The sequence below is a fragment of the Pagrus major genome, chromosome 19, assembly GCF_040436345.1.
Source record: "Pagrus major chromosome 19, Pma_NU_1.0".
Taxonomy (NCBI): Eukaryota; Metazoa; Chordata; class Actinopteri; order Spariformes; family Sparidae; genus Pagrus; species Pagrus major.
Genome location: NC_133233.1, coordinates 5,832,204 through 5,844,383, shown reverse-complemented (window position 1 = coordinate 5,844,383; position 12,180 = coordinate 5,832,204). Strand labels below are relative to the sequence as shown.

At 41.9% G+C, this 12,180-nt stretch overlaps 1 protein-coding gene across 5 annotated transcripts in view; it reads left to right on the top strand.

Moving 5' to 3' along the window:
• Positions 1–9,635, top strand: part of arhgap12b (Rho GTPase activating protein 12b) — a 70,212-nt gene extending 60,577 nt beyond the window's left edge. For 3 of the 5 annotated variants that reach the window (XM_073487836.1, XM_073487834.1, XM_073487833.1), the window contains 9 exons: positions 1,834–1,938; positions 2,031–2,129; positions 2,371–2,473; positions 3,690–3,809; positions 3,917–4,015; positions 6,068–6,145; positions 6,356–6,490; positions 6,626–6,731; positions 7,974–9,635. In XM_073487836.1, coding sequence (XP_073343937.1) covers positions 1,834–1,938; positions 2,031–2,129; positions 2,371–2,473; positions 3,690–3,809; positions 3,917–4,015; positions 6,068–6,145; positions 6,356–6,490; positions 6,626–6,731; positions 7,974–8,148 — 1,020 coding nt within the window. In that variant the 3' untranslated portion in view covers positions 8,149–9,635. The remainder of the gene's footprint in view (positions 1–1,833; positions 1,939–2,030; positions 2,130–2,370; positions 2,474–3,689; positions 3,810–3,916; positions 4,016–6,067; positions 6,146–6,355; positions 6,491–6,625; positions 6,732–7,973) is intronic. The other 2 variants (XM_073487837.1, XM_073487835.1) reach the window with 1 other exon arrangement.
• The last annotated feature ends 2,545 nt before the right edge of the window (positions 9,636–12,180 follow it).

The following is a 12,180-nucleotide window of genomic DNA, read 5'->3' as shown; positions in this document are numbered from 1 at the left end:
CCTCTCCTCTCCTCTCCTCTCCTCTCCTCTCCTCTCCTCTCTCCTCTCTCCTCTCCCCTCCCCCCTCCCCTCCCCTCCGCTTCTTTCCTGAAGTCTTACTACCGCAGTGGCTCCATCCCTGAGCTGCTCCTCACTCTCCTTAGCAACTGGAAGCGCTCAGTCAAGCCCCGTCCTGCTGTCTCCTATGTGAACTGTAGGCCTGTGCAGGCTGCCGCTGTATGTCCCTCTCTCTCTCTGCATGTATTGCTGCTGCCTGTCCTTCATTCTTTCATCCACTCCTGCTTTAGCTGTCAGGGAGTGTTTTTATGTGTGTGTGAAGTTTGACTGATCTGCACTAATCAATATCTAATAGACAGATTCAAATATGGAGGCTAACAGATTTTTTCCCAGTAAATGGCACACAGTAGAGTGTATATCTCCATGAGGCCCAACAGTCCCCTTTAATTCAATCAAGCCTAATACAGTATCAAGCTTGATAGCCTTAAATCTTAAATTTAAAATTGCTGATCACTGCTTAACCATACTTAAAGATCACCAGATCTAGGATCCACATCAAACTGTACTTACTCATGGATACCAGCCACCTTAATACACCAGATTTTTCATCATTATCCATTCATTATTCCCTGATAATGAGAAATTGACAAATGTTGATAAATTGTGGAAAACGTGCTTCATCTCACAATGTTAAAGGAAGTGATAAAAAAAAAAACAATCTGCCATCCAACTTTCATGGAAATCCATTCAGTAGTTTTTGTGTAATCCTGCTGACAAAGAAACACACAAACGGCCACAGGCGAAAACATGGCGTTCTTGGCGGAGGTAATAATGGTAATTACCGGATAACGGAAACCCTGGTGGACACAAACACGAGTCTAACTAAATGCTCATGTTCCATTTGTCTGCTGTATGTGTAAATAGCAGTTGGCTAACATGTTCATCATAACAATCTTTATAAGGTGATAATATATGTCAGTAATGTGTTTACAGCTCGTTTCACTTCCCTCAAGGAGCAAATAAATCCGTTAATGCAGCTTTAAGTTGGATGGAAAGATTAGATTAAGACAAGCTTCAGTAAGGTTGTAAAGTAGAATTTCAATCGGATTTATTTTCTAGATTTAGCAAGACCACATGTAAAATATGAGTTGTTTTATGCCTGTTTTAGATTACAAAGATTAGAATAGTAGAGCAGGCTGACAGGAGAGGCAGAGATAAGGAAAGATATACAACAGATGTTGCTGCTCTGCGTGATAACCTGGAAGAACAGCAGGACACTGGTGTAAAGTCAGAATTCCCAACTGCACTCAGTTGTTCATTTACTCATAATAGTGGGGTTTAAGTTCAAGCAGAGTGGGTACAACAATTGTCATTTACGGTTGTCAAGATGTTTATCACAAAAATGAAAAATGTGAACTAAATTGTTGTATCACACTCTGTACGATTCAGCTACAACCCCGGAAGAACAAAGTTAAAGAAGTGAAAAGAGCTTGAAAACTATTGAGTGACTTGAATTTTCTGTACGTGACTCTAACCAAAAGCATTTTGTGTTCATTAATATGCACATGATATAAATAACAACTAACAGTGTTTCTGTTTTTCTGGTAACACGATACTAAAGGTGTGTGTGTACATGAAGAGCTGCAAAATAAGATTCACAGTAGCAGTGTAGTAGATTTGTTTTTATATCCGGAGCAGTTCTGTAACATTTTGACATTCAACTCTTCTTCTGATTTCTTGTTTTTGATCATGAAAATCCTCTTAAACCAGCAGCCTGTCCCTGTTATATCATCTTTGTGTCAGAGGTGGAGTATCATACTGTTTCCTTGATTTCAGAAGTTTGGCAGCAACCAGTCAAAGCCCGAGTTCACTGTTGATCTGCGAGGTGGGTCAGTGGAGTGGGCCTCCAAGGACAAGTCGAGCAAGAAACACGTCATCGAGGTATCAGACACAGCAGAGCTGCTGTTAGGTTTCACTTTACTTATTTAAATATGGTGTTTTGGTAAAAGTAATGTGGACTTGTCCTCCCTCAGCTGAAGACTCGTCAAGGCACAGAGCTGCTAATCCAGTCTGAGATCGACAGTGTCATCAACGACTGGTACCGGGCCCTCACAGAGACCATCAACACACATGTGAGGAGACATCTTTCACTAGCAGAATCATGAGATGTCACAAGGTTTATCTTCCCTCTGCTTCATTTGTCCAGTCCAAACCAGAGTGAAAACTCTATTCAGGAGCAGAAATAGATGAATAGGGCCGAACTGCAGTCCATTCGAGGGTTTTCCCACAAGCTTGGTTGGAAAGAATGGGCCTTAAGAGTGAAGTAAGCCTGAGCTGACTTCAATCTGATCTGTATGTGTGTGTCCTCTCCAGGCCTGGGAATCAGACGAGGCCATTGAGGAGGACATGCCTGAGTCTCCTGGAGCTGAGAAACAGGACAAGGAGAAAGACCACAGGGACTCCAAGAAAAACAGAGGTGAGACAAACAGAGGCACAACACAATTACTGTATGTGTTTTATTGGTCATTTATTGGTTTTAGGAATAACGTGATATTTAAAATCACTTTTACATTGCCCCCCTCCTTTTATTGATTGATTTATTTATTTATTTATTTATTTATTTAAATGTCCCTTCCCTCTCTCTGCCACTCATACATCTCACTCCATACCCACTCACATACCAAACCTACCTGAGCAGGATATCATCACTGGACACCCATTATGTCACTGCCTCTCATACAAATGTACAAACAACCTCACGCACACTCTAACCACACATAAACTACCTATAACCTTAATCATCTCGACTCCTGGACTCTCATCATATCATCAAATATCATCACTGATTACAGTAACTGTAATTATTTATTGTCTACATCATCTACATTTATGTTTTGTTGTTGTTGCTTCTGTGTTGTTACACATTTGTTCCAATAATAAAAACTATATGTATTATTGTAATACCCCTTTCACAGCAACATCTGTCTTATGTCTTTAATTTGAATGAGTACAGTCGGTATTCACTCCCAGGTCAATTGCCTCTGCAGTAGTCCCAGCTGTTTATTGGCTCCAGATCTGTGTGGTTGTGATGGAAACGCAACAACCAGATGGACACGCAGATTTTAAGCCTTTTTTCAGAAGTGATGCAGTGATGTGTGCTGAAGTTAAGGCTGCTGGCTTGTTAATACTTTTAAATCTGTCTCCATTCAAGCAGCACTTGAACATCCTTCAGTTTGAAAGAGAGACTGAAGTAAAAGATTAAAAAGTAACCAGCATTACATTGTCAGTGGCTGCCGTGTCTCTATCCGATTCTGTGTGCAACTCAACAGAGATCAGATAGAAGTGAGATGTCTCACTCATAAGCTCCATTATCAGCTCCGGAACAACAATGTGTCTAATTCAGAATATACTGATTAAGACTTTATAAAACAAGTTTAATGTCCTCTGGATGTAGTCTGATGAGGTATCTGATCTGCTGCTCTCTACTGTTCCCTGTTTTCTGGCACATTTGTGAAGACCAACCTGACACACAAGAAAATAAAACAACAGAGAGGCAAACTCCTCCACTGGAAATGTAAAAGGGGACAGTCAGCTATTTTTAGTGGGTCAACTCGTGTTTAAAAACACTTAACTGTAAAACATTGTATCAGTAACTCCAAGAAATACACTCATACCCTGCCTGTCTTCCTCAGCCATGAAGACCTCTGTGAGTATGGACTCATCAGACCAGAAGAAAACCAGGATGAAGCTCAAGAAGTTTCTGATCCGTCGACCCACCTATCAGGCTGTCCGAGACAAGGGCTACATCAAAGGTATACAGACAGAATACAGAACAGGAACTCACTACATTTTGGATCGTGTGCCACTGTTTGAATGTTATAGCAGACAGTTGGAAACCTTTGTGTGTTTCTGATCACAGATCAGGTGTTTGGCTGCAGTTTGACCAGTCTGTGCCAGCGGGAGAACACATCAGTCCCCAACTTTGTCAAAATGTGCATCGACCACGTGGAGAACACAGGTACGAGCGCCAGAGCTCTCATTTCATTTACTCTCATCTCCAGGTCAGTCAATCAATCAATCGATCAACCGATCAATCAGTCAATCAACCGATCAGTTGATCAATTGATCAATCAATCTTTATTTGTATAGCAACAGTTCACAACAAAAGTTATCTCATGACACTTTTCAGTTTGAGCAGGTCTACACTCTATACTCTTTAATTGACTCATTTACAGAGACCCAACATTGTGAGCAGTGAGTCACTTTGTAGCTGGTTGCTCATTTTGTAGTACAAATCCAGATGTAGAAGCAGCGTTCATAAGCAGCCACCTGGCTGCATCACTCATCACATCCTTTTTTCCTATTTTTCTTTTCAGTAAGGTTTGAATCTGTTATGTGCTGTGTAACAAAGCTGAGTCTGCACTGACATGTGTAGTCACTAGTGAGGAGACCTTCAGTGCTAAACTCCTGATTCATTCAGTGACACTGATGATTCAGTATAAACACTTGAGTTTGAAGAAACAGTGATTCATTCAGACCTCTATTCTCTGTGACATGAGCCACAAGTGAATCCATTCGACTCAGTCACATCATCTTCAGCTCGACCTACATCCATTCAAATCAAAGGTGCAAAAACAGAACTTTAAATTTTGATGTTAGACAAATTTTCTGTTTTTACCACTAACTTTTCCCCAAGCTTTAAACTACAGTTTCTTCAGTGGATGGCTATTAATCAGTAATCTATGATGATATCTCTGTCTGGCAACACCAACTGTAGACAGCCTTGTACTGAATCACAGTGGAGCCTGTTGAGCCTGGTGAATCAATTTGGAGTTTTATCAATGGTACTTTTAGCCACGCAGAGGTGGACCTTCACCAGAGGGCGGCCGAGGCCTGCCCTGTTTCAATAACTACTACTTTATACTTAACTCACAACTGTGCAGGAGACCACAGATATGTAAAAGGCTGTGTGTGTCTGGCTCTCAGTCATTCTAACTGAATTTATGTGATTTGAATTTTAGTTTCTCTCCTGCGTCCCTGTAAGGGTCCTAACCCTTTCAACTGTTTCAGGACTGGTGTTAAGTTACTGCTGGTGAAAACCCAACATGTCCTGATTCTGCTGCATCTTAATTAAATGTTTTAAATAGCAAAATAACAGGGTGCTTTTATTGTGAAGAATTGATAGGAAGTGAAACATCATATTCGCCAAGCTTTGTTAGCTCTTTGTTCTTTAAAGAGCAAGTTCACTTAACAATGGAAATTCAGTCATCATCTCCTCCCCTCATGCTGATGGAAAGTCAGGTGAAGTCCACAAAACATTTCTGGAGCTTCACAGGAAAACAGTGTTGCAGCATTCTGCTAATCAACTGAAGAAGATGGGGACTTATTTTAAAATGCAAAACAACCTAAAATAAAATAAAATAAATAAAATGGCTCCATACAGCTCATCCAGCATAATCCAAGTCCCTAGACCCCACGGGCTTGACTGCACACCCTCGTGTGCAGTCAAGCCCATGCACCCACCTTAGACGGGGTGCACACTAATACTTTCTGCTTAATAAAAGGTGTAAATAACGTCTTTTAAAATCGCTTTGGGTCTTAAGGAGACTTGGATTACACCGGATGTGCTGTATGGACCCATTTTATTTATTTATTAACAGTTTATTTAATTTTATAGTTGTTTCTTTCATTTTAAAACAAGTCCCCAGCTTCTTCAGTTGTTTAGGAGAATGCTGCAACGCTGTTTTGCTCCAGAAATGTTTTGTGGACTATGAAATGTCGCCCAGCACGGGCCATGGTGCTGTGATTTCACCAGAACAGTTTCTTCTTAATTTTAAGCAATAACAAGACTGTATAGAGACGACTGATGCAGAACATCTCTGCATGTCGATGGTCAGTCACATGTAAGCTGTAGTGTTTGTGTTCAACTGCATCTTTTTAACAGAAGCCACAAGGTGGTGCAAGGAAATGCCAAATGTTTGATCAGACAACCTTTGTTGGAGCTGTTTGTCTGAGGTGAGCTCAGCATGTCAGACCCACAGTTTTCCCTCCTCTCATCCTTCTCCTGCAGGTCTCGATGTCGACGGCTTATACAGAGTGAGCGGGAACCTGGCAGTGATCCAGAAGCTCCGCTTTGCTGTGAATCATGGTACGACCCCAGTCTGCTGCCCGACCACTAACAGGCCTGAAACATTAGTGCTTTATATGGGATGGTACAGTGGACATTTGTGGGACATGTAGTGAGCTCTCAGCACACAGAACACACACTCTCTACACAAACACACACACACACATATGTTGATTGTGCTGTAATAATCCCTCGTCTCCATCACTGCCTCTCTCCATCCTCCCTCATCAGATGAGAAGGTGGATCTGGATGACAGTAAGTGGGAGGACATCCATGTCACCACCGGAGCTCTCAAGATGTTCTTCAGGGAGCTTCCTGAGCCTCTCTTCACATACGGATCCTTCAATGACTTTGTAAACGCAATCAGTGAGTAACTCACTTCACTGTTCAGATACACTATGACCAGGCGTTGAGAATACATGATTTTGTCTCTCGTTCGGCCACAAGATGGTGCTGTGCACATGTGCATTCACTGACTGGCCATCTGTGTCTCTGCTTCAGAATGTTCCGACTACAAGCAGCGACTGAATTCAATCAAAGACTTAATCAAGAAGTTGCCAAAACCCAACCACGACACAATGCAGGTCCTCTTCAAACACCTGCGCAGGTAAGCAAAGAGCAAAAACAGCTCACTCACCAGTGTTTATATAATTCAGATTATAAATTCAAGTGTAAAATCCCAAATAACAAGAAGGTGCAATTTTTTGATAAAAGTCAGATGTGTTCTGTGAAGTACTGCAGTGCTGCAGAGATGTCCTGGCCTGCACATGTTGTTCTCCAGATGTAAGAAACATATTTGTTTGGTGCAGACTCAGCAAATGTCACATCATCAGGATTTAAATTTGGAATCGACCAATGTTGTCTTTCAGCATCAGTACTGATACAGATTATTAGTGATCACAGAGACCGATATTTGGAACTGATATACATTTACAATAAACAAGAAAGCATTAGTGTCAAAATTTAGAACAACCAGTGATGAAACGTATTCATGCATTATTTTGTCCAGCCAACACATCAAAACCCAACAACTCTTTGATTATTATCATCATGAGGAGAAGAGGCAGTGAATCCTCATATTTAAGAAGCTGGAACCAGCAAATGTTTGACTTTGACTTTTACTTGAAAAATGACGATTTACAAAATAGTTGGCCATTAACTTTCTTTCGATTGACTAAACAACTCTTGAACCCAGCATTAGCTCAAGTAGTTTCAGGCTCTTGGCTCAGAAATGACTGTGAGGATCCCACTCTGTGTTTGTGTTAAGTCCTGTCTGACTGTTTACCTTCCCTCACACTGATCAGCCTGTGGGCAAACACAAACTACAACCAGGTTTACCTTGTATTCTTAGCCCACTGGAGCCTGTGGCAATATCATATGTTCACAATGACATTTGCCTAGGTTTCCAATTTGCATTTATATGGCGCTGTGTTTGCTGTAATTCAGTACGTATGAAGTGGTGTTTCTTGAGGGAATTTATAGTGTGACATTCAGTGTATGGGTCTACGTACATCAGCGGGCGGATTTAATCTTCTTTTTTTCTCCCTTCCATGAATATGTTATTGTTTTGTGCATCTGCATGCAAGGATGTAGATTCTATTTAAAAAGGCTATTATGCTCTAGCCTGGAGCGTTCAGCACTGCTACGGAGTGTGTGTCGTGAGGCTCGCCTCAGCGCTTGGTCTCTAGCCCTGAGGATGTGTGTAAAGATCGTAATGTTGTTTTTCTAGATGAAACCCTGAAGCTGCACTAAATCCAAAGGTTGTCAAACAAATCCTTGCTCACCTGAAGCCATTTCTGACACATTCCATATTTAAATCTCCTCATGTTCTACTTTTCTCTGCCTTCAGGGTGATTGAACACGGAGAGGCCAACCGCATGACCACCCAGAGCGTGGCCATCGTGTTTGGACCCACGCTGCTGCGGCCTGAGACCGAAACGGGCAACATCGCGGTCCACATGGTCTACCAGAACCAGATAGTGGAGCTCATACTGCTCGAGTACGAAAGCATCTTCGGCAGGTAGAGGCCCCCACTCGGAAGAGGACTCCGGCTTTTCAAACACGGGCCTCTTTTCCTTTTTCCCCTCTTTTCTGTGACTGAGCTGAACATTGCTGTGGACCAAGCAGTTGGGAGAAAAAAATTAACATTCATTGACAGGACAGTTTACAAAAGTGTTGCACTTACAGAAGTTTTGGAGATGAATTTCAAAAAAAGTGTACAGATTTCACCGGCTTTTCAGTTGCCATTCCTGCTGCGAGAAGCAGGCCGGACTATGGACAGTGTTTGAGAGTGGTGCCGTGATCACGTGTGGACGTCCGTGTGGTTTGGTGGATTTGAGTATTCAGGTGTTTTCACATACACTGGATCCCTGTGGCCAGTAATTCGAACTTCAAAGCGGAGCTGGTGGAAGGCAACCGGACCTTGGCGGATCGCGGAGGGGAACGCGTGGCATTATAAGCCAAACCGGCAACCTCATCCCCTCGCTGAAGGAGTGAGCTGAATCTGAACTGGATACGTTTTCTGTGTCGTGGAGCTTCGTGTGTGATGTATCAGCCATGTGTGATGTTGGACCAGGTGAAAAAATAATCAGTGTTACGTTAACAGACTGTCTTTTGGCACTTGGATGAACTGGAGTTACAGATCGTGTCCCCAACTTCCCCTTAGCAACACCACCCAACCCCACCCCTCACCCCCACCTCCCCCTATCAACCAGTGTTAAGCATTAACCCTGTGACATGAGCGTCCTGTGACTTGAATGATGGAGGACTGACCCTGTGTGTGTGTGCGTGTGTGTGTGCGTGTGTGTGTGTATGTGTGTGTGAATTAACCTAAATGGAATAAAACCTGAGCAGAAGCATCCTCGTCTTGCCACTTTGTACAAACTGTGTGTCGTATAGTCTTACGTGCTTTGGTAAAGTTTGCGTTAAGCTGCCGGGGGTCATCGTCTGTGCTCCTCTGTGAACTTCAGTGTTGGTTTCTTCAGTGGCAGGAAATGCCACCAAGGTCCTGGTGTTACTGGAAAACAAAGTGGATTTCTAAGTACTGCAATGTTACTGATTTTTACATGAATTGTCTCTGACTGTTGGCTTGATGACCCTTCTCTTCAACTAAGCTAATATTAAAGAGTATCCAGAGAAGGGAAACGGTACTGAGAACATTTCAAAGGTTGATGTATGGGAGCGTCTGGTTGTTAGAATGCAAAGAAGAGCCTTTAAAACCTTTCAGAGCATATGTACAGTGACCGAAACTAGTTGTTAAAATGTGTAATAGTGACAGGTATGTATGCTTTGATGGTGAACTAGTGAAAGATGATTTTGATTTTGTAAATTTGAATAAAAACATGAGAATACACAGATAGTGGAAAAACAAACACATGATGGACTGTTACTTTTGTTTGAAGGTGTATCTGGAGTGTTTGCGCATGGTCAGCTGCACATTTTGAATGTAATTTTCAGGCTAACTGCTGTTTGTGAAATTGCTATGTCTAATAAAAAAGACAAACTAAATGTTGAGACTGTAAAGTGTGTATTCTGTGTCAGAATGTGGAGTTAAATGTTCATAGCGGATGACAAAGAGAGAAAGGTGAGTCTGCTGTTTAACCTTCAATCAGCTATAATGCTTCACCTTTCCCTCTGCTTTAATTACAGAATTGAATTAATCTACTCAGCTGATATCCTGGTTATTGAATTGAGTGATTAAGCTTTCATGTCTCAATCAATTATATCCCTACCTGTTAATTATGAAATGAACTGCAGTATATTTCTGTAGATTTCTCAAATGCAGCACAACCTCTGCCACTCAGCTTCCATTAATCCGATTTCTCCGTTCTTCGAAGGCATTTTTGTCATTACTCCTCAGGTCAAACTTGGCTGCAGACCTGAAGGGTGTGGATTAATTGATGTCTAATTAGGTAATTGCCATGGTGCCAGTTTTGATTAAGAAGCACAAGGCAGACTGAGTGCTGAGCATAGCTGCTTGCTGTGGGCAGCACCGAGCAAAAGCCTCCATCTAGTGTTCCCTTTGTTTTTACTGCAGGTTGTGTTTTTGTGCAGTGACAGCTAATATTAAATGTACAGAAGACCATTTCTGCCAAAAAAGGGGGAAGACACTGATTTAAAGTTAGGAGAGATAAAAGTAAAAATCTTTACATCAGGTCAAAATGACTGGTTCAGTCAAATGTATGAGATACCAATTCCTGATTATGAAATATAATCAGAATGTTCCAGATTAAGTTGAAATCAACATTTTGTACACATCTGTTCTGCACAGAAACATTAACTGTTAACTTTTATCCTGGTGAGCAGCCGATCTCAGCCTGAGGGCCCAAATACACCACAAAGACTACATGTGAAGGCCAACTAGCTCATACGTTCTCCACCTGTGCCAGAGAAAATACCTATCTATACCATCGAAAAAGGAAACCGAAGACTCGGGCAGTGTTTGCTAAACATTTCCATACCACTCTTACCAGTATAGCACATATGGCACACTTCTTTTACCCTTCTGCATGTTCAAAGATTGCTTTAGCGCTCACAAGATCTCTTCAAAATGTTTATTTATCGTCTCATTTTGATTTGTCTGTTTTCTCTGGCTGGATACCTCACAAGTGTTAATCATAAGTCATATATGGATTCTCAGAGCGTGTACAAGGTATTGCTAGTGTACATGATTCTTTTGTTTCTCAACAATCTTTCACTCACAACACTTTAGAGGTTTGCTTTTGTCACAATAACACCTACAAAGTTTAAGATATTCACAGAGTTAGTCATGATGTTCACTAAGAATTCTCTTCACATCTCACTTCTGTCATTCTTAACTTTTCAACTATTTTTTCTCCTTTCCTCGCAGCAAAGGGCTTCCATAGATTCTCTGAGGAGCCAGAATAGACATTTTCCTCCAATCCCCTCGTTTGTTTAATGTGTATGTACCACCACATGTACCCTCCTCCCTCCTCCGATCACCACCATTCCTTCTTTGAAGCCAAATCGAACCCTCTCCCCTCTCTTCTTGCCTACGTGTTAATTTACTGCAACAGGTTTAACTTACACCTCAGCTCTGGCTCTGTTTTGACAGGGCGGACCACCTTGGATTGGACAAACGTGTCGGAGGTAGGTAGCACTGAATCATGTGCCCCGTTGGAAACCACAGGCCGTTAAAACAGACGCAGAGAGGAGGGCCCCAGTATTTCCAAATGAGAAAACAATTAGATCATTTCTATAATTCATGGGTGCGACCACAGCTCAGGCCCAGGGAGGCTTTGAGTGTTTGAAGTGCTCCATATGCTTGCGGTGGTTTTCAGGCCTGATCTGCTCACTGCTGGCCTGGTCTTCTCCTTAGAGGCTGAGGTGTGGGCAGGTAATGTGAACAAGCCATTATGGAGCATAAAAGATTTATGGGTCTTTAGCGCTTCCCCCCTGCTTCATTTGCAGGTGGACTGTCGGCAAAGTGGCTGCATGAGGAACAAAATGGCTGGGAGTTTTCTCCACTCTGTGGTCAACACCCCTCCACTCTACCCACTGCTTTTTACTCCGAGCTCAGGGAACAAATGGCTGCGTATGTTTGTGATTATGAAACCTTTACAGTGCAGAAACAGTATTTTAGAGGACACTTTGAAAGTATCATAATTACCAGAATTCAAATACAATGTTGACTTTCGCTGCCAGTTTGTCAGAGCTTTTTTGTGAAAACATCTGCTGGCTGTAAACATTAGCTTAGGCAAACTGCAGAATTAGAGTCATCTGATGCATTGTAAATATAAAATAATAATTGGTGCAGCTTCAAGCATAGTTTAAATTCAGTTTAACAGTGTAAAAGATAACTTCACCTAACAATGAAAATTCAGTCATCATCTCCTCCCCCCATGCTGATGGAAAGTCAGGTGAAGTCCACAAAACATTTCTGGAGCTTCACATTAAAACAGCATTGCAGCATTCTGCTAAACAACTGAAGTAGCTGGGGACTTAAAAATGGTTCCATACAGCTCATCCTGGCGTAATTCCAAATCTCTAGAAGCCCCAAGATTTCCACCCTTTTTAAAGCCAAAATCTCCGCTGTA